The sequence below is a fragment of the Alligator mississippiensis genome, chromosome 10 (assembly GCF_030867095.1).
Source record: "Alligator mississippiensis isolate rAllMis1 chromosome 10, rAllMis1, whole genome shotgun sequence".
Classification (NCBI taxonomy): domain Eukaryota; kingdom Metazoa; phylum Chordata; order Crocodylia; family Alligatoridae; genus Alligator; species Alligator mississippiensis.
In genome coordinates, this window is record NC_081833.1 from 7,383,542 (window position 1) to 7,406,118 (window position 22,577).

Genomic DNA, 22,577 nt, shown 5'->3' on the forward strand with positions numbered 1-22,577 from the left:
TTTTCGGCATCTACAATCAGTCCAGTTTGACCCTGCCTTCACTTGGTGCCCGATATTGGGATCTCAGAACTTCCAACCATGATAACTTCCCAGATGTAGACTGAAGAACAGAAAAAGTGCTAACAATGCTAGGCCCCACTCTGTCTGTGGTAGTAGATACATTTCTTCACCCAATAGGCACTGAACCAAGAAGAAGTGATGCTATTTTAGACTTGGTTTTGGTGAGTAATGAAGGCAAGATGAGCTGGTCATAGAACATAACCTTGGATCAATTGATTGTGTTTAAATGAAGGGAGAAAGAAAAGTAGGTGTGTAAGTAAGGTTTTTCTTGCCTTCAAAAGGGCAGACTTTGATAAACGAAGGGGATTGGGGAAGTCAACTAGAGGAGCTCAGGGATTTGAATGTGGAGGATACTTGGAATTTCTTCAAGTAGAGGTGGAAAAAACTCTCAGTGGAAAAAACTATCCCAAGTGAAGAGAAATAACTTGCAGGAATAGGCTTCAGTTCAAACTGGACTGAACAGCCAGCTCACGATGGATATTAGGAATTGCAAAAGAGCCTGTTAATAATGGAAAAAAATGCAGTGATGATTAAATAAAGCAATGTCTAGTTGTTCAAGAACTGGAAGGACAGTGTTGGGGAGCAGTTCTTGAGACCGAATAAGCATCTCCTTTTCCTAAAGCAACACCTCCAACCACCGCCCTGCTTTTTTTTGGATAAGCAGAAGGGGTCTGAGCTCCCACCATGTCTTCTCTCTCTCCAGTGAGCCAAACCCTGGATTCACGAACCTGTCCGAGCCTTGGGGCAGCCTGAATCTGGTTCTGAACTTGGCGGGTTCAGGCCCATCTCAGTATGCTTCATTTTTGCTGTATTGAAATCTGAGAATAGTGAAAAATTGCCATTATGTTCATATTCATAATTATACTTATTAGACCTGTCGAAAAATCTGGGAGCTATTGTCCAGGTGAACTGGTGAAGGTAGAGTATGGGCTGCGGATTGGATGGGGGGAGAGGGAATCAAAAGGCACAATGAATTTCACAATCTCTGTGTATTATTTAGAGACTTCTCTGAGGTTTTAAATCTAAATGTGGTGTACAGGAGCTGACATTTTAGTGACTCATTTCTTGGAATTCAGCAGCTCTAGCTAGTCTACCTAAGAAGGAAACATTCAGATATGCATTCACATAACCTGTAACAGGTGGCCTAATTTAATAAAAAATAATTGAATATTACATTGGACTCTGAATCATACAGTATGTATAGTGTTCTTACAGAAGATTAGCATTGGGATAAGGCTCAGCCCCACGGTACTACTGTGTGCTTGTTATAAGATTGCCTGAAAGAAGACAGCGAGGTGTTTTCTAAAAATAGACCCCCTGCTTAAGTCAGATTTGCACAATTGGTTTCTCATGCTGAAAGTGTGGAGCACCAAAAGACACGTGGATTGGTATCACTTATTCCTTTTCCAGTGCAGTAACATGATGTTGCCTATCTGTGTCAGGGAAGCAAAGATGTGCTTGATGAAGGAAGGAACGCACAGTTTTCCAATCCCAGTTCAGCAGAGCCTTCCAGCACCCTTTTTAACATCAAGTGTGTATTTTAAAGCCTCTGGTATTCAGGTATGCTCAAGGCTTCGGGGGCTAGGAATGATTTGCTGAACCTGGGCCTCTATGAATTGCAGCGTACCATGCTGATACACACACCTGCACCAGGTTACAGTATCGCACATGACAGCCAAGGTTTGCCTTGATAATACCACTAGGTCAGTGTAGTAGGAGAATAATTGGAGCTCTGGTGTGCTTGCAAAGTAGCATCTGAAATTGGTTTCCATCATTTTATTTACTGTCGCGCAGTGGGGCTGCGCAACTGCTAAGAAATGGCTTAAAATCCTTCCTGGATTTCTAATGCCCTGTAACTATTATGTGGCTTTTGGAAATGAAAGGAAGAAAGCAGGGAGCTGACTCTATCCTTCCAACTGTATTTTTTTGTGCATGTTTATATACAGTGTACATGTAGAGCCTAAGCCAACAGGAACTCTGAGTTGCATCCAATGGCATACTTAGGCTCGGACCCAGACGTGGGCAAATTGGGTGGCCTCCCAGGGCCTGGACAAAAAGGAGGCCCAAAAATGAACAAAAAACCCCCAAAAGACAAAAATTACAATTGCAAAAAAAAGTTTTAATATTGCATCTTTATGGGACTGGCAATGTTATTGAGAACGAACTAAAGACTAAAGACGAATTTAAAGACATCCATACCACTGATGTGATGAAGGCTTTTGCAACAAAAAATGTCTATGAAATGCTGCAGAGCAGTGAAGGGGGCCCAATACTAAAAGTTTGCCCGCAGCCGCCAGGAGTCTAGGTGCAGCGCCGCTTAGGCAGTGGACGGGCATAACTGCTGTAAAAGGGAACGGATGGAGAGCTGGTGCTCAGGAGCATGTATCAGGATGCTAGGATGTAACGATCATAGCTACGTGCTTCTGTGGAAGTACGAGTGAGCTTAATCAGCCCAGAATCGAGCCTGCTCCACAACCAGCACACACAGATTTCCATTTAACTATTACATCTGTCCAGACCCCCAGGGTACGGCCATGCTCTGCAGATGAAATTCTGATTGCGTAGCTCATTTGCTAGTTTTGCAACGGGGCCCCTCCTTTGCCTTACGAACACGTAAAGCCTCTCTTAGCCCAGCAGAGCAATCTGTCTCCAAGTTTATACAGCGCTCTCGTCATCGTGGTATTTGAGCCAGTCACACATTTATTAAAGCGGGCCATTTTTCTACCTATTTGCTTCAGACGGTTTCTTGGCCTCACTTTGATTAACTGTAAAATTAGCATAATGACATTTACCTCCCTCTCAGGCATTGAGTGAGATGTAATAATCGCTGCAGAGCAACGCAAGACCCTGGCGTGACAAATCCAAACGCGGAGTTTTGCAGGATGAGGAAATGCCTGTTTGGCTACAGGCCTGCGTGCCGGGGCAGTCGGCAGCCACCGCAGTTCGGTTTGCTTGAGTGACAATATGGTTTGTTCAGAGGGGAAGGGTAGGCCACATGCGATTGCAACAGGATTTTTCCTTTACCAAGTCCAAAGCCAAGGTCGAAAGCCTGGTTTTCTTTAGATGAGGTCAGAGGCAGGAAGGAAGACTAGCTTCAGCTCTTTGCTAAGACGTTCTTTCTGCCTAAATCCCATTGCCAGCCACTTGCCCATCTCTTCTGATTTTCTGACCTCCCCTCTGCGTTGGGACAGAGAACGAATTAATTTCCCACAAAGCTGGCCTGGCTGCAAATCTCTCCACTCCAGAAAGACAACTGGAGGTCTAGTAGCTTAACCTCTTCCTTGCCAAGTTTTGAATAATGTATGCACGGCTCTCCGTGTCTACATGGCGACGGTTAGTATATCAGCCTTCCGATAAGCAATACACAAGCAAAAAGGAGGTCTCGGGATCAAGGACAAGATACGTTCTTTAATATTACAGTTGCTGTGACAACTTTTAAGTGCCTCCTTTGAAGGGGACACTCTGATACGATGAGGCCGTTGGAATTGAAAGCTGAAGATTTTACAGCATGTATTTGAAGCTTTTTCATCATATTAATTAAACAACTTGCATTCCTTTAAAAAAAACAAACTCTCTGAAAACCAACGACCATGAAGAGATAATTGCAGTTCATGGTGAGCATGCCTCAGTCTGGGGAACTGTTTATCCTAGAAAGATTAGTGGCAAAGCACCCATTGAAATCGTGTTTGTTTTTATGCTGCTAAAAATTGAGTCCTAAATTGAGTCTTCCCAGGCCCTTCTATTTTAAAGACTACCTGTTTCCCAGGAGCATATTTCAAAATGCCAGGGATATGTTAAATGTTGTTTTCTAAATAGAAATGGGAATGTACTTTTCAAAAACGAGAACGGGAGAGAAATCACTGTAAGCCACGGCGGTGCAGTTTCTCCTCTGAAGGCAGGATAGTTGGAAAAGTAAACACTATGCTAAACACAGCGGGCGGCTAATTACATTCAAACTATCATTTTTAAATAGGAAACAAGGTTTGGGATATATCTTCTGGGGTCCCTAAAGGGGATACTTGTATCCAGAACTGCTGCAAGATGCTGTCATAACTCCAAAAAAAGTACTTAAAAGAGGGATAATCTGCCCATTTAAAAAATATAATAATAATGTGAAACAAAGGCATTTTCAGCAATGAGATGTTCAGGCTATTTTGCACATAAAAATGGTATAAACCTTCTGTTTCCGCCCTTCCCCATTTCAGCGTGAAGTTTCCTGTCTCCCTTTTTCTCGTATATCGTGGGGATTTTTTTTGCCTGAAATGATTTTTCAGGGAAAAAAAGAGCGGATTGTAGTACGCATGTTCAGCTGGGGGGAGGGATGGAAAATCTTGTTCAGGAAAATCCTGAAGCCTGCAAGACATGACAAAGGCCCCCTCTACACATGCAGGTAAAGGCTGCAATGGGAGCTAATGCATGATCTGCACAATTTTGTGCCTCCTGCCGTGCCACGTGCGTGGCAAGAAGCATGATTGTGGGATTGTGCATTAGATCCCATCACACCTTCTTTGCCAGTGCAGGGAGAGCCAGATCCTGGGCTCCCAGACTGCCTCTACAAAATGCATTTGAAACAGGCCGGGTATCTGCTCTCAGATACATGAGTCCCGGCGACATCCGTGGAAGTTGCATCCCCGCTCAGGGTGTGATGGCAGAAGCTAGCACAGTATCTTTTAATAATTTTTGGTGTCTTTCATCCTCATAGGCCCGGATGTACAACTATACACATTTTTTCCTATGCTGCACTAGTGTAAGGTGAAGACCTCGGCTTGCATAGCAGCATAGCTACCTTACACAGGACAGGAAGCAAAGGAAAATGTAACATCCAGTTAAAACTGCATGGAGCAAATTAGCATGCTCTAGACTCTTCCTGGCTACTATTGGACAATTCAGCAGCTGTATATCAGAAGGCAGAGTTGCATGCTTAGAAATACCTATGTAGTATCCTTGAGTAGAACCATTAGTTATCCATGTCCAAGTCTGGTTCAAAATGAGGGCCTGATTCTTCATATGCATGGGGATACTTAAGCACGTGTTAAATAAGTCTGTTCTTGTGACCCAGTGAAGTGTAGCCCTAAAGTCACACTTTTATTCAACCATATGCTTAAGTGGTTTCTCGGAGGACTTAGTTTCGCTGATTAACTGTCAAAAACAAGAGAACTCCCTTCTCCAGCTAAGCTTTCTTTTTGAACTTGACTTTTTGTGGGCCAGAGAAAGATTACCTTCTGCAGAGATTTCAGTGAGGATAAAGGACAGGGCAGTCTCTCACAATAGGACGTCCTCTGCCTCTTCTGTTTGCCAAGTTACTTTTTTAGTCACAGTCTATGCTCAAAAGCATCGTTTAGAAAGGGCTTTTAAAAAAAATATTTTTTATTTCTTTTCCCCTAGGTATTTTAGAATATTTTTACTTGCTCTTAAACAAATCGTCATGGATTTGGGGCTTGCTTTATAAGAGCTCCGTTCCTTCCTCTCACAGAATCCATCCATCATGCTAATCTGCTGTACTTTCCAGAATTAACCCAAAGAAGCTGAAAAAGCAGCTCCAAAACTGCTGAGACTGATTGAATGTCCAGCCCAGTCCAGGTATTATGTCTGGAGGCTTGCAAAGTCTTCTGAGTTAACCAGCGTGATGGAGAACTGAGTGCACCTTTGCAAATTCTCACTGATTGTTCATTAATATTAATCTAAACCTAGGCCAGTGCCCATTATCCCGGGAATGTGCATGATTAAAAGTGTGGTTCAACAGCCCTCACTTATGTAGCATGCTGGTATTTCATTGAAGCCCATGGGACTACTCTAGTAAGTAAGCAGCACTCACATTAGGAGTTGCAGCATTGGGCCCTGTGCAAATTCTGACTTTTTTTAAAAAGGTCTCAAACATGTCCTCATTTGTGCACTTGACAGTTGTTTCTGCTCACTACCTGATACAAATGTCGTTTAGAGCAAGGGTGGGCAATTACTTTGGGCGGAAGGCTGCTTACTGAGTTTTGGCAAGCCATTGAGGGCTGCATGACAGGCAACCAGGGGCAGATAAATATTAATTTTCAAAATTTTTTAGGGGCCCTGCAGGCCAGATAGAACGGCCTGGCGGGCTGCATCTGGCCCCCGGGCTGCGTTTTGCCCACCCCTGGTTTAGAGGAATCTTATAGTATCCTGGCTAGAAAAACAGACCTCATTATACATTCAGTTCTGGGGAACAGTCCTGAAAATCCAGCTCTGACTTTATGGGGTAACCACAAATGTAAGTGCCTGCAGTTAGTGGGAAAAAAAATAGCAATCACTCAGAGTCAAAGGAAACCGTTTGGTCTGGTAATATTGCTGCCCTGGTGGCTTTCTTAGTCCGTTCTTTCTTGTTTAGGCAGCATCCCTTCCTTTAACTGACAAAGTACTTTACTTTCTCTTGTTGCAAAAGCATTTGGTGTTTGAAGTAAGAACACAAAGCAATTTAAGGAGAATGGTAACTAGAGGAATAAGTTTTAAGCTTTGACTTGAAGTGGAATAACTTGTCAAGCACAAAACTCTCATGGTGAAGAATCCTTCCAGAAAAAGCTACGTGCCCAGCCTCTGGGATGGCAAACAATAGGAATGCAGACAAAACAAATGGAATGGAGATTTTACATAGGCTGTTTACTGAGGCAAAATGGAAATACAGAATCCAAAGGACCTTAAACACCAGTCAGGAGGATATTAGGTTGAAGGCATATCAGAAAGCAGAGAAGCCAATGACTGCATGTAAGGACCTGAGTAACATGAGAAGAATGTTAACAGTGAAAGACCAACTGACCTGCAGAATTCAAAGTAAGATGTAATTTGGCTAGCTCCGAAGTTGGCAGACCAGCAAAGATTGTTACAATAGTCCAGCCGGGAAATTATCCACACAGCAGTAACAAATATACATCAACAACAATTAGCTAGAACTAATTCACTTAGGCTACTAGCTGCTTCTGTATAACTTATGGAGTTTGATTTGCTCTGACTGGCAAACCAATCATGTAGGGGGGCCTGTAGAGGGACCCAGGCTGAACAGCTACATTGGGATGGGGCGTATGCTCAGCAGATGTCTTACTCTCTTATTTTCAAATCTTGCCTGCCACAACTTGGTGTAACCATAAGAAAGGTATTAGGAGGTGGGACCTGGTTGGAGAGAGTGATGGGTGAGACCAGTGTGAGTTGCACCATCTGTCGATCTTCTGTGGGGCTCCACCTCCCCTACACTCCTCCTCTTTCCACTCAGGTGTTTCTGGTAATGCTTGATGTGGACACCTAGCCGAAGTGGGCATCTGGCCTCATTGTTCAAGCCAAGGAATCTGTAACAGAAAGAAAACTGTGTTCCCGGAGTCAGTCTCTTGGCTGCACCCTCCAAGCTCCGCTGCAGTTTTGGGTCAGCAATGTATGGCCCGCATAAAGAAATACATAAACTAACTTAACTTAAATAGCAATATCCAAGCCTGCTTTAGGCCTTTCCTTGGCTGGGTGGGCAGTGTGTCTTGGTCGTCTTCCCTCAGCCAGCCCAAACTCTTCAGGGTTTGCTCTGTGCCCAAGTTTAGTCAAAGTGAGCTGGTCCATCCTGGGCTGAAGCCTTTCGGTAAGGTGGGGCCAGGGCATTGTGAACCCCAGAGTAGGTCCTAAAGGTACCTGACCTCTTATAGTAGAATGATAGTCAGGAACCCTTCCTGAGAACTGTGCTGATCCAGGTCTTTGGCCCTCAGTTTTCTATCTCTGGAGAGGAATGCAATGAGCCAGCATTTTCTGTGCATCCATTTCCCCATCCTGGGGTTGGTGCATTCTTAGGTAAGGGACTCTGGGTTGGTCTGAACCAATCCAGACCCCTGTTTGCTCCCACATGTCCTGCCGCTGCTGACAGGCGCTGAGAGCCCCAGATGGCCTCATTAGCTCCTACACCTGTTGCCTCTGGGTCCTAGGTGACGTCTTCTGTGCTGGCCACCTGCCTTCTTCCTAAGCTGTGGCCCAAGACCATGTGGGGCTGGGGTTCTGACCCCATTCTGGGAGCAGAGTCTGAGGAGTGATTCCCTCAGAAGTGGGAACGGAGAGGAACTGTGGTGTGAATTCTTTCCTAGGCTTTCCTAACGCTTATGCTTATCACATGCTTATGCTTATCATGCTTATCACATTCCTGGAATTCTTTACCAGGAGAGCCCCTGAGGAAGTCCACTGCACTTTAAACCTGCCTTTCCCAGGTGGGACCTGCAGTTGAAGGTGGAAATGCTAAAAAGGTTCCAAAGAGGATGGAGCTGGACTGTTCTCGGTGGGGGCAGATGACAGAACAAGGAGCAACGGGCTCAAGTTGCAGCAAGGGAAGTTTAGGTTAGATATTAGGAAACGCTTTCTCACTAGGAGGGTCTGGAACAGGTTACCCTGAGAGGTGGTGGACTCTCCATCCTCCGAGGCTTTTAAGATCCAGCTAGACAAAGCTTTGGCTGGGATGATCTAGGTGGAGATGGTCCTGCTTTGAGCAGGGGCTTGGACTAAATGATCTCCTGATGTCTCTTCCAACCCTCCTATGATTCTGTTTTATTTATGGGTTATGGGCAGCACTGTTTGAAATTCAGAATTTCTATTTCATGGAAGATTTTGACATAATTCACTATAAGAAGGTTTGGGACACAATTCTATGTCTTTGAAATCTGCCAAATTCTAAAAGTGGGTGGTTTCAGAAAGAATTGTTTGGAAATCTTCTTTTAAGAAATGGGAAATATTTTGGAATTTTGAAATGTTGCTTAAAATTGAATTGTATGGTTTTAATTTTTATATTTTCATTACTTTTTTGAGAAGCGAGTAGTATTAATATGCGCTGGTACTTCTAGTGTCAGGGAATAGTCTCTTTTTGAAATTATTAAGAGCAACTGCCAATTAGAGCAGTGGTTAATCTTTTTTTTGCCAAAAGTACCTGCTGTTTCAGTTGCTATGAATAATCGTGAATAAGTAGCTGCTTCTGCTTTAAAAATAAACTAAATATTTAAATTATTATAGTATGCCAGGACACCAGAGTGTATAGTATATGCTAATGTGGCCAGAAACGAAACGGACAAATGAAAACAAAACTCAAAGTGAACTTCTGAAAAAGTTTTGACAAAAGTTTTTGTTATATGTGTTAAAGCCATTCCTAAATAAATGACTCCAGCCACAAGTGTGGGAGAGAGTGCTGCCAGACTGACGAAGTAAACTTATACTTGTATTAGCATTAGCTGATTCAAAATAAATTAATTTAAGATTCACAAGTGCAGATTCAACACATTCATATATCCCACCAGTTTCTGCCCAGCTCTGGCTGTGGGTGCATAGGGCTGTTCAGAAGGGGGATCAAGAGGTGCCATGACTCAGGGAAGAATGGGAGTTGGTCAAGCCATAGAGGAGGTTCAGGAATTCAGAGGGCTCCTCTGCACCCTCCCTTTGGTGAATGGAGGTGAGGGGTGGGGGAAAAGATTCCTTCTCTCTTTCCTCCAGCTGATTCCCAAACTCTTAATCAAAGTCCTTGGGCTCAAAGGGTTTATTTTAGTTACTGCTTGCTAATACAAACATATAATACTAATATTAAAAAAGCACAATCAACCAAGCCAGAAACAGCTTAATATAACTGCCAGGGTCATGCAGAAAGGAGGCATTGCACAGAAACAAATCATGCAACATAATGTGTTTGAAGTAGCTCAATGAGTTCTTCCTAATGGGCTAACAAGACAATCCCAGGGACAATACTGCAGAAAAGGTGGTTAAGCCTGGCATTCAGAAAATATCACAAGATTACAGCTTTAAGATTATTACACGATTGAGTCATTTATTCTATTCTCCATTCACGTTAAAATCCCATTACTATTGTTCTTTTTTATAGCCTCAGTTACAATAATGAGGTTTTGCATCCCTCACACATTCATCGGAAAGCAATAGCATACACTGCTCCTCTGACCTTTCATACAAGTCTGAAATTTGCTTGGTCAGTCATTCCTGTTCTCTTTTACAGTATCCACATGGTTGAACTGAACTACTTTACAGAATAGTTAAAAGGTGCAACCCTATCACATTCTGTTCTCTTGGTCATACACCAGAGGTCAGGGGGATGCTGGTGTCTCGGTCAGTAATTGTAATAAACTCTTGTTTTCTTGTTTAGCAACAAAGGATACAAACAGGGATGCATTTGTCCCAGCAATCCCACCAGTAATCCCATGGTTATGTACCCTGGGTAAAACACTCATTCAAAAAGCTAGCACAGGCACCATTTAAATTCCAAGTAAGTCCTATTTTGAGAGTAAGCCTCAGCGGGAGGGTAAGTAGTTACTGCATATTCAGTTTAGTACTTCCTTAATGAAGTACTAAACTTCCTTTAGTACTTCCTTAATGAAGTACTAACTAAATGTGTGGTAACTACAATTACCGCACAGTAGCACCAGTGCATGGTTGTTTTGTGACACTTCCTGCTCAGTAGCCTAATAACACTGCACAGTAGTGTGTTAGCATAGTTTTTGACTGGTATGCTACTGCACACTGTTCTTAGGCTACTGCACAGTAATTGTCTCATAGACGTGCCCACTGGTCATAAGTGGTTCATGGCACAGAAGTGAATTTTATGCCATGACTGCAATCAAGTTAGCTACTTGATTGTGCTCATACCAGTTGTTCATGGGAGTACCTCCACTGGGTATCTCCAGCATGGCCTAGTGCAGGAGTGGCCAATAATTTCAGCTAGAGGGCCGCTTAATGAGTTTTGCTGAGCTGCTGAGGGTTGCAAGGGTAGCCCTGCCCCTTGACAGATACCCTTCCCTCTGGTCATCATCTTGGGACCTGACCTTTGCCACTGGAAGTCCCTCCCCTTGCTCCCAGAAATACTTCTTTTTTGGGGAGGAGGAGGGAAGGGAAGGAGTTTGTCATCTTGGAACCAGAAAAAAAATCATATACTAAAAATCAAACATCTACTATAACATATTGTAATTTAATTTCAAAAATATTTTTTGTCCTGATTTATCTATATACACTTTGTATAGTGTATTTAGATGTAATTATGTAATAGCTCAAAATAAAGTCTTACTTTTGTATATTGTCTGTTGGGGATAGGGGGATGTATGTGGGAGGGTGTGGGGTGTGTGGGTGGGGAGTGGGTGTGTGTGTGTGCTGGGGCATGGGAGATGTGGGGTGTGAGTATAGTAGGGGGTGGTGGGGTATGGGGGAGGTAGGTGTGTTTGTGCAGGGTGGGCGTGAATGTGTGTATGGGGAGGGGTATGAGGGTGTGGGTGTAGGTGTGTGTATGGTGGAGGGGCTCTGCAGGCAAGATGGTATTGTCTGGTGGGCCACATCTGGCCCACAGGCCATATTTAGCCTACCCCTAGCCTAGTGGCTACAGAACTGGAGTACAACAGATGAGACCTGGTTCTGTTCCCAGTCCTTCTCTGGGCAAGTCATACTTTCCTGTGCCTTGGTTTCCCTTTTTTTAAAATGAGGATACGGATGGTGATAAGGATGCTTACCTCCTTTGAGGTGACTGATTTATAGCAAAGTAGGCAAAAAGAAAAGCAAACTATAAGTTTCTTCCCACTTTATAAAGAATAACTGTAATAGCAACCTCAGTTTGTGGGGGGGAGAACTTTTGAATTTTCATGTATTTCTCATTTCATGTTCTTTTGGTTGACATTGGGTGCATCTACATATCACCCTACAGCGACATTGTTACTGTGCCATGCGTTAGTGCTTCCTTGTGGAAGCACTAAAGCATGGCACAATAACCACCTGTACTGCACTGTGCACAGCGCACGGTTTTAGCCGCTATTTCACTAAAACGGGGGAGTGCACCGCTCTGGCGAAGTAGCTGCCAGTCGCATGTAGACTCACATGATCACTACATCGCTGTAGTGTGTCCTACGGCAACATAGCATGTCTTGATGGCAACATAGGGTGACGTGTAGACGTGCCCATTACGTACCAAAGCCCCTTTTATAACAAATTAGGCAAGTGGATACTCTGGGTGATGGTCTTCCTTTAGCTCTCACATGCACAACATTTCCACCAGTAGCTGTTAGGGGTGTGTGTAATGGGCCCTATTCGATTTGGATTCGGCCCGAATCGGGGACAGTGATTCGATTAGTTGATTTGGATCACTGTCCCTGATTCGATTCGGCCGAATCTGAAGGTTTGATGCTGATTCGGAGAATCAACGATTCGGACATAGACGCAGCTTTAAATGTTTTTTCTATACACCTCGAGGTACCCGCACGGCTTGTGATCTCTGCAATGCTGGGGTGCATGGAGCGTCCCACAGGAGTGTGGGGGGGCCCTCCACATGCTTGATAGTGAACCTGGAAGTGGACCAGAAGTAGTTCCGAATTGATTCAGAGGGTTCCGACTCAATTCAGAGAGATTAAAGGTTCCTCTGATTCAATTTGGGTTCAGAGATTTGGCCACCAAATCAGGCTGAATCTCCACCGAATCGAATCAGGGACTGAAGCTTCTCACAGCCCTAGTAGCTGTGCAGATTTTGTGCACGTCATGGGAAAACAATCAACCTGAGATGATCTTACAGGTGCTGGAAGCCCTGAGGTCTCCAGCTCTGAGATTGTCTGGCTGCTTACAGATGATTAAAAATAAATCCCCAAAAATGTGCTTTACTGGAAAAAGCAGCGTATTGGTTTGACCCAGCTCTGCAGTGTCTGTATAGATAGGGTGCTTCAGCGGGGCATTTTGCTGCTTTTATCCAAAGCTGATTCAATCAGCCATGAATGACTGGCGCGTCCCGAGACTGCGTGGGGCACCATTTGTAGTTGGCGGCCAGCGGCAACAGCCTGCAGATGCCGGTGGTGGTGTTGGCAGCAAGGGGTGGGTGGGTGGGTGGCGAGCAGCAACCACTCGCAGAAGCTGGGGGCCAGTCTCATGGGGGCCCTCCCATGCCTTCCCTATGCATTGCCTATGCAATCAGCTCTTGGACAGAAGTGGGGAAAAGCCCTACTAAAACTCCTGATCTATACAGATGTTGGGTGAACCAGGTTCAACTAATGCAATGCCTCTTCTGGGCATGTGCTGGGCTTGGCGCGGGAATGTGCCGAGTTTCAAGTAACACACCATTTCTTTTTAACATCTGTAAGCAGCCTCTGTGTGCCAGAGCCTGCCGCACGCCCTAGACGGCTGTGTTGGAATTTTGCCTGTGTTTCAATGAACATTCATCAGAGCAGTGATGTTTGCATGAGAAGTTCAGTTTCAACAAATCAGCATTTTCCCATATTACCGGGAAGTTCCTGTCTAGCTCTGCTCGCACAGTTGTATTTTCCGGTATCTGATTCAGCCTTCCTAATAAATGACCCACATAAGTTAAAGAGAGTTGAGAGTAAGGGTAAAGACTTCTGAATAAAATCAGCATCTACAGGTACAAAAACTCATCACTCCAAAGTGTTTATTTCCCTTAATTTCCTTGTCAGTTTTTACTACTCGTCTGCTCAATCAAGCTGTAAGTAAATGTCCAGTGACCTAAATAGCCAGTGGTTTCTCTACTACTTTTCTGGATTGCTAGATATTTTAGTACTCTATCAGTCTAAAATGAGGCGGCTGTGATAAGCTGTACAGGGAAAAAATGTGCATTTTAGAATGACTCCTGAGTATTGGAACCAACCACCTTCTGCAGAGCCACAAAAGGTTAATTACAGCTCACTTTCACTTGACCCAAATACCTGGGTGGATCACTAGCCATCCTGCCCAATGGTTTGATAGGGGAAATATTTTAAAATTTCACTCGGCTTTGTCAGGCAAGTGACAATGGCCATTGGTGGAATGCTTTAGCATTGTTTTGTACATTTTAGATTGGAATATGGCAGCTTTAAGCTTCAGAAGAAAACTGCTCGCCAGGTAGCATTCATGGGGAGATAGCATTTCTGTTAGCTCAGATATTCATCAGCAATTCAAAAGTATCTTGTGCATAAGGTACCAGGCAAGGTGAATATAATAAAATGAAGGCAAAAATCATCCTGCGACTGAGGCAGTGGGCTTGAGGATGAATCTAAAGCCATGTCTACATGGTAAACTAAGTGTGTGAAGCAGGGGCACCTTCAAGTATGCTGTGCTCTGGACCACTAGGGGCATTTATACACATACCTTTTAGTTCGGCGACATGCCGGAGAGCTGCTGCTTCTGAGCAGACTCGATTAATCATGTGAGCTGACGTGCACTGTGTTGCACCTTGTGCAGTTGTATAACCGGCGAAATGCCACGCAGAAAATGGTGGCAGTGTGCTTTTGAACTAAAGCACTCCCAAGGTATTTTAATTCAAAAGCACACCACCATTTTCTCAGCGCTGATGCGCATTTCACCACTAATACAACCGCAAGTGTCACAGTGCCGGGCACTTTTCAAAGCGCCCGGCGCTTGTACGTGTAAAAATGCCCTAGATTAGCGTGGGTAGATAGAGCCATACCCTGCTGTGGATGAGCTAATTAGCATGGGGAGACACTAATTGGTACTATCAGTGAGCAGCTAATAGGCTCTGTTAGCCATGGTGCCTCCACATGGCACATTTACATTGGTGTAATTCACATCTGTTTTGTATGCTGCTTAATGACACCAGGAGTAGACAGCTGGGCAGCTTGTTGCAGGGTTGCAGACTGTGAGTTTCTGTTACTGTACTGCACCATTAAGTGGTGCAAGCTGGTAGCACCCTGGTCTTTCAGGTGTCATTCTACTGAATTGGGTACAGTTGCTGTTAGGATTTATCTTGTCTATCCATTCTGCATTTACCAGAGTGCAAGGTTAGCTACCCTGGTGTACGTGCGTTGTGTATTCAGTTCTTAAAATCTCTGAAATCTGGAAACCAAGCCTGCTGATTTTCTTATGACTAAAATTAAAGTCCTCCTTTTCCCCCTTAATTTAGCACTTTTCCTGCCCGCTGTCATTTTAAGCACCTAGAATAAAATATTCTCAAATTTAGGTTCCTGCCATGCCACTTATTATCTATTCCAGTGATTGGGTCTTGATGTTTATCTGTCCTCCTTTGAGTTTTCTTAAATATTTCTGTCTTGTGTTGATTCTAACAAAGCTCCCTAGACAGGTTTTGTGATTTAGAATCACTACTGTTCATCCCATTAAAGGTCTTAATTAATGTGCTTAAAAATTCAAGATGGTTGCAACTCAACGAAAGGGAGAAGCAAGTCTTTTGGATACATTGAGTCTAATTTGTGATGTAGCCTTTTACTTGTATCACTCCCAGGAGTTTCTCCTAGGACAGCAAATGTCTGTGCATACTGTGGCTTCTCTCAGAAGAGAACATCTTTCAGCCTCCTCTCCGCCCTCCCACTCCCAAGGGAGACAGTGTGTCACTTGCTGGACTCTGCTGCCCCACCTTGGAGCAGGATACGCCCTCTTCCCAATCCCCACATTGTATTGCAGGAAACCACAGGCTAACCATGGGCAGTCTAAGTCAGCCAATCAGAACTAGGTATTACTGCCATCTGTTGCCAGGCAGACTAAGGGAGCCTGCAGAGCATGTTGAGATGTATGCACAGGCCAGGCCAGGTCACCCCTCCTTCCCCAGCTGCACAATGTCAGCACTGCAAGCTCTCTTCAGGGCGTCAGCATTCAGACGTCTGCATGTGTGGCTCTGGGTAAATTTCCGACAGACGTTCAGTTTCTCCAGGGAGTGTCCTGGCTCCCTCAGGAGAAACCACAAGTATGCAGATGTTCATAATTTTTCTCCCAGAGTAAAAGTGGCCACTCTGGGAGAAAATTAGCTAGGAAACAACCCAAGTGAAGTGGCTCCTGGGAGAATCTCTGTAAGGAGACTGAATGTCTGTGCAGGCAGTCTACCAGGAGAACAAACCTGGAAGAATTCTTCCAGATTATTTGAATGCATGGGAACGCTTTGTGAATTTGAGCCTGGGGTCCATTTAAAGATCCTTATCAAATATTGTGATTTAAAAAAAAATATTCTTTTACTTTCTAACTACTGGTATAGGAAGGAAATCTCCAAAACCGCTTTGGAAAAAAGTCATTGCTTTACTTTCTATATATAACATTTACAAATAATATTGTAAAATCCAATTCCCCACCCTCCCCTTGCAAGATAAACATTAATTACAGCACTTTTGCAAAGAGGATGTAGAAAGCACTTACCTTGTTGGTCACAGCATTGCTAAATAATTACCAGCCTATAGATATGAATTCAGTAACGCAATAACATTATAGGAAGGATAATGCCAAATGGTGATTTATTATATTTAAAGATAGCTTTTTATTCCTTTGAGGCATGCATTTGAAAATAATAGACTATATTTTCTGTTGGCATCGTTTGATTGTCATGCAGTGGCATTAGTAGCAGAGAACATGGTCCAGTGTTTCTATCATTTTTTTCCTCCTCTCTGTCCAGCCAATTTGTTACCAGCATTTGAGTGTTTTCCTGTATGAACCTGCATGAGCTTGCTGTCCTTTACCCTAGATGTTGCTTTTTAACAAAATTGTCTATATAGCTTGCAAAGTACTGTGGGTTCCTTTGGGATAAAAGATTTTTATGAGTAGTTTCATTGTTCTGCATCTGCTAGCTCAGCAGTATCTAACAATTTCTTAGCAACAGAAGACTATATTTTCAAGTGGAAGAGAAAACCTGAAGAATATTGCACACTGTGTTATCACCGTTTTAAAGTAGAAAACCCCCTTTGTGTTAAAATGACATGCTAAAATCTCTTATGGTGGATTCTTTGAGTGCCCCTTTTCCTTCATGGTACATATGCACAGTGTCCACTAATGTCAGCAAGGATATTGTACATGTTTGGAGGGCAAAAATTAACCTGGGTGAAATTCTGACCTCATGCAAATTCAATGATTCAGGGATTTCATCCAGGGAAGATTTCTCCCCAGCTTCCTTTCTGTCTTGCGTTGCTGCAAAACGTATCATCTGCCACAAAGACATGCCAGTAAGAGACCAATGCCTATTTACTGGTCCCAATTACCTGATGTGGGCTGAGGCTACTAATTATTATCACCACGGTCATGTGGCAGAGGTTCAGCACACACTGACTCCACTGGCTACTGTTGCATCTTTCTTTCTTTTTTCTTCTTGAAAAACCATGTGCAAATTTATTATTTTTTGGATCCCAGTCAGGATCCAGGTTCAACCTCAACAGATATTGGGTAAAACAATGGCTTTAGCATCAGATTGCTTGCCATCTGAGTTATATGTGTGGCCGGGACTGGTTTGCAAGCCAGGGCCTTGATTCTGCTCTTGGGTTAGTTCCTATGGATCCTCAAGCCAAAAGAGCTGTATGTGGGTAGAGAGTACTTACTCCTATCAGTCTAGATGAAGAAAGACTTATGTTACTAATAGATTCTATACAATACTGATTTTGAAATTATACTGTTGTAACTCATGCCCTAGGAGACTGCATTAGTCCTGTGTATATTTGGGGAAAAAAATCCTGCTTAGAGCTTGTATTTACACTGAAATTCTGAATGCATACTGTGACCCACACTAGAAGACATTTATTTATGAGCTTTATTCATATAAAAAAGAAGGATTCTGTTTTATGATCCTGTGAAAGTCTCTTTCTTACTAACACACAGCTTCAATTTTTTTCCTGGATGTTTAAGCTGTAAACATAAAATTTAATGCACATGACATTTGATTCATGCAGAATTTAATTTTTCCTAGTATAAAAGCCTGGTGTAGGTTATGTAGCAGCGTTATGTTATTTTTGTCGCTTAAGTCGTGTCCGTTGAGGAACGCAGAATTTTCCCCTGGGGTCAGTTGTTCACGGTTTGCTACTAAGTAAAAAAAAAAAAAAAAAAAGAAACCCCACAAAATATGGTACACATAATTCACATTGCACGCTATATCGTTCCCCTCTGCTCCTCCTTGACCTTTTATCCATTTTTTAAAATTAATCTTGTTGCTGTCTTTAAGGTTTCTGACAGATGCGACTCCATCTTCGTTAATGGCAAGGAGATGAAAAGTAAAGTGGATACCATTGTTAACTTCACTTACCAGCATTTTACTACCCAGCTAGAAGTGACAGTGTGGGTTCCACGGCTTCCTCTGCAGATAGAGATCTCAGATACAGAGCTCAGCCAGATCAAAGGCTGGAGGATACCAGTCAGCTCCAATAAAAGGTAGGAGGGCAGTAATTCCAGGACCTAAATGCATGCACTTGGCTTGGGATTCAATAACGCAGTACATTCATTTATGGGTTATTTTTCCGAATCCAGAACATTTTGTTTTCAAATAAATTGTAGTGCCTGCCTTGACCTTAATTCTAACACTCGGGGCAATGACAAATGTCGGCAAAATACTGTCCTCAGTTGTATCCTGTGAAACTCAGTGGAATTAATGGACGTGATTGGTGTATAAGTGAAGTCCACATCTCTCTATATGGCTTTTACTTGCTGTGCCCCATCTAAGTGAAAGCTGGCTGCATGCCTACTCTGAAGAAGGAAAGTGGACCTACCCATCAGACATACAACAATAAGTACGTTGAACGGAGCACTTGAAGACACAGGATAAAACACAGGCACATTGGGAAAGATGCACATCCAAGTAGAGGGCTGGGTATCTAAAATACTTGAGTTCTAATCCAAGATCCAAATCCCCGAGTCTGGGTTTGATTCTTGTTGGTTAAATCACTTGCAATACTGGCCTCAGCTTCTCCACCTATAAAATCAGGTAGTATTTATGTATTTCACAGTGGTGTTGCAAAAATGATGTATAGTCTACCTCTACATGCAATGAATAGCACCTTACTCCTAGTTATCTATTTGCAATTAATAACACGTTACTGGACAGCTGTGTTGAAAGTATTGCATAGAAAAAACCCAACAGTTGGCCATCCAAATACGGACATTTACCTGCATACTTCATTGTAGTGGCAAAATTCTGAATGCAGTTATGTGTATGGACAATATTTCACCTGTGGAAGCTTAGCTCCTTGCTCATTTGTCCTTATGTTTGACGTGCATGCAGCTCAGTAAGGCTTTTTATATCGTTTACACGAAATTCTGAAGTGAAGGTGGCATTTTCCATTAGATTCCCCTCTCAATCTCTTTTTGCCTAAAGAACACAAGTGCAGTTTCTTTAACCTTTCTGAATATAGATGAGGTTCTTATTTCTGTGGATTATTTCAGTCGACCTCTGCTGCCTCCTTTCTCCATTACTGTAATACAGTAAAAGGCTCCCATAATAGACTCGCCCAATATCTCCTTATTTTGCTTGAGCCAGAATCAGTTATTTCTAAATTCACAACAAGCAGCTGAATTGCACTTTGCATGATCTTGTTCCTCTCGCTTTGTCCCATTAGTCTGGCTGATTTGTTAGATTTGTTTTTTTTTACCATTGAGATCAGCCAATTCAGAATATGTTCTCAAAAGCCATTTGCAGTGACTTACAACTTCGTCCACGCTTGTGTCCAATGTACTGACTTATTGTAGCGGCATGCACCATGAAGCACCATCATTACTAACATGCTGATAATGCATAGATCCAAAATTCTCTCTCAAATCACAAGCTGTATCAACACAAAGATGGAGCTACCTGAGCATATGTAAAATCTTGCAGGTGAAAAAGGGGTAAGCTGAATGATCATTAAAGCAGCAGGACCTTTGAAGATGCATCAAGCTGTGTACAAGCGGGTTCTACAGCTGAGCTCAAAGAAGCATTACTTAGCTGATCTGACTGAGGCAAGAAAGCTTTGAGGTTTCATAAAATACTATCTTCTGATAAAGAGCCTGCTGGTGGAATAGTGGAGGAGGAAAAAGGCTTCTTGAGGTTTTTTTTTCTCCTTTCTCACCCTTCTCAGAGCACCCATGCTGCAACGGCCACAGTTTATACCAGTAGCTAGATTAAAAACTTCTAGGAATATGACTGTGTTGGTGAATTTGAGACGTTGAAAAATATTCTGAGAGAGCATGGCATGACACCAGATCAGATTTGTGATGCAAAGGAAAAAGAGTTTCTTTCAACAGCATACCATGCTGCTGAAACACCACCGCAGCTCCAATGAAAGGGCCTTCTGTTGGCCTCGCTCAGGAAGAGCCTAAAGGCACTTACCAGCAAAGGCTGATAATGAGGGGCAGTGGGGTGTCTTTCCTAGCCTGTCTGACAAATGAGCTCAATAGAAGAGGACTGACAATCAATCTTTGGTCTGGTCTAGAACCAGGGTCTGCACCCCTTGGTCTGTACACCAGATGCGCCCCGCAGAGCCATGTCATTCGGCCCGTGGGGCTCCCCGAAGGTCTGGAAGTTGGGCAGCAGAGGAGCAGTGGCAGCACTAATGGCTGTTCCTTTGTTGCCAAATATCCAGACCCATGGAGAGCCAGCCCTACAGGCTCGATAACATGGCCCTGTACACCACATCATATCAGTGTGAGGCCACACATGGGTGCGTGGGGTCAGGCCGGTCTGATCACACCCGCAGACTGACCCCATATGCGAACTCTATGCAGAATCCAGCCTGTGGACTGACCCCATGCCACTTATCTGGTTCGCGGGGCCAGAAAGCTGGGTGTGAATGATGTACAAAATCCTCCAGGATGTGTCAAAAGGATAGATAATGGAGATCTGACATAAGAGAAACTTTCCTGCATTTCAGTGATAAAGTTACTCTTTGTGGAGAAAGAAAATGTGCTAGATGACGAACAAATTGCACTGGTGCCAGCTGCCAAATGAGTCCCAGAGTCACTTAAGAACTTCCATTTGCTTTAGCAGTCCGCAGAGACACTTTAATGCCTGCTTAAGGCCTGACGCTGCAGTCCTTCCATAGGCACAAATTCCACTAGAGCCAACGGGGATTTTGCTTGAGTAAATGGCTGCAGGATTACACTGCTGATATGTATTATCGGAGCAAACTTTCAGCACCAGGCATGGTGAGTGAGACATTCACCTGTGGTTAACAATCATGGACATTTTGACTTGAAAGCCATCATGCATAGCACTGGAAAATTTACCCCCCAGTGTCTAGTTGTGATTTATTGGGCCAGCTGAAATAAAGATAATGGTCTGAGAGCCTGCACTGTTTGCAAGCTGGCAAACGATCCGAGTTCGCTGCCGCTCAAATTACATCTGAACCATTGGCACATCTTTAGCGAGCACTTTGCTATGAAGGGTGGAAGGAAAAAAAAAGTGTGGACGCAGTACTGCTACACAAAAATGCAGCTGGTTGTTTATGGCGGCGTGTGTCAATAGTTTATGCATGTGTGGCTGCGAAAGATTTGGAGTAGAAATAAACTATCCCCGGGTTTATGAAACATTAATTTGTTCTTTTTTATTCTTTTTTTGGTGCATTTTAAATCAATAGGTAATTTAGCAGGAGCTTTGCTAGCTTTGACATTTGCTGTGTACCTAAGCTTTAAAGTTGTTCTTTTTTATTGTGCAGTATTATATTCGATTTTTAATAGTTTTTTCACTCAGAGATTTTTCAATTTTATATTTGTTGCTTAGTTCCTTCCCCATATTTAAGAACCTCCCAAGTATTCATAGGTTTAAATTCACGACACTCTTTTGAAGTAGGAAAGTTTTGCTCCCGTTTGATAAAAGGAAAACTTAGAAGCAGACCGGTTAGGCACAAATCCTGAATTCTTTCCTCATTTTGGATTGGAAATGGCAATGTTTCATTCAGTCTGTACTGATGAAACTCCCTGATTTTGCTAGAGGGACTGAATGAAAACTTACTGAAGAATTCAGGATTTGGGTCACTCCTAACAAGGGGAGAATAAAATGCTGCTTCTGTAGCTAAAAAAAAAAGAAGAGAACAACACCCCCCCCCCCGAAACACGGCTTACCTTACAAATCCCTATACAAGGTGAACTTCTGTTTTCATTTTCTGGCAAATTTTGGAGCTATGCATTATCAGCATGTTATAGGAAAGATGCAGAATAATAATTTAACCTATGGTATTTGCTGCTATTAATATGAACAGTCAGCTTCCCCGAATGAAAATCTGCTCTCTGGATAGGTGTATGATCATGGCTAATGTATTGTATGGGGTCCCTGAGCAGCAGCTTGCTAATAGCAAGTCAAATCATGGAATGAATAGTAGAAAAGCCTACTATATCAGCAAATGAGAAGAACATTTTTAAATTAAAATCAAATAATAGAGTGAAGAAAAGGTCCAGGCACAGTCTGATTGTCTAACAAGAACATTTATTTTGATTCTTTATGTGTCTGGAAAATAATGATCTTTTTGAATTTCTTATGTCACCCCCATGCACGGATATTTACATGGAACGAGTCGCTGCAGGTTGCGTTAATAAGAATTGCATGGCCGGTGCCTGACACAAGTTTAAAATATCCCTCTTTAATATAAATAAATGTTTGCCAACTAGGATAGCACCTTATTTTCATGAGGTGCCCAAGGAGACACAAATCTTAGACCACTGTTCATTCAGTGAAAGACAATATGCTTCAAGACATTTGATCTAAAGCAGTACCAACTGAACAGTATCCAAGATAAAAAAAAAAAAGCAGTGGAATATGGAAGGCTATCGGATCAAAATGAATAGGTTCACAAGATGGTCAGATCAAAACCTGATGACATTCAAACACTGAGAAATGCAAGGTG

At 43.0% G+C, this 22,577-nt stretch overlaps 1 protein-coding gene across 3 annotated transcripts in view; it reads left to right on the forward strand.

Moving 5' to 3' along the window:
• TMEM132B (transmembrane protein 132B) overlaps positions 1–22,577 on the forward strand; it is a 364,403-nt gene that overhangs the window by 327,116 nt on the left and 14,710 nt on the right. For all 3 annotated transcript variants that reach the window (XM_014598576.3, XM_059713428.1, XM_059713427.1), the window contains one exon: positions 17,933–18,138. In XM_014598576.3, coding sequence (XP_014454062.2) covers positions 17,933–18,138 — 206 coding nt within the window. The remainder of the gene's footprint in view (positions 1–17,932; positions 18,139–22,577) is intronic.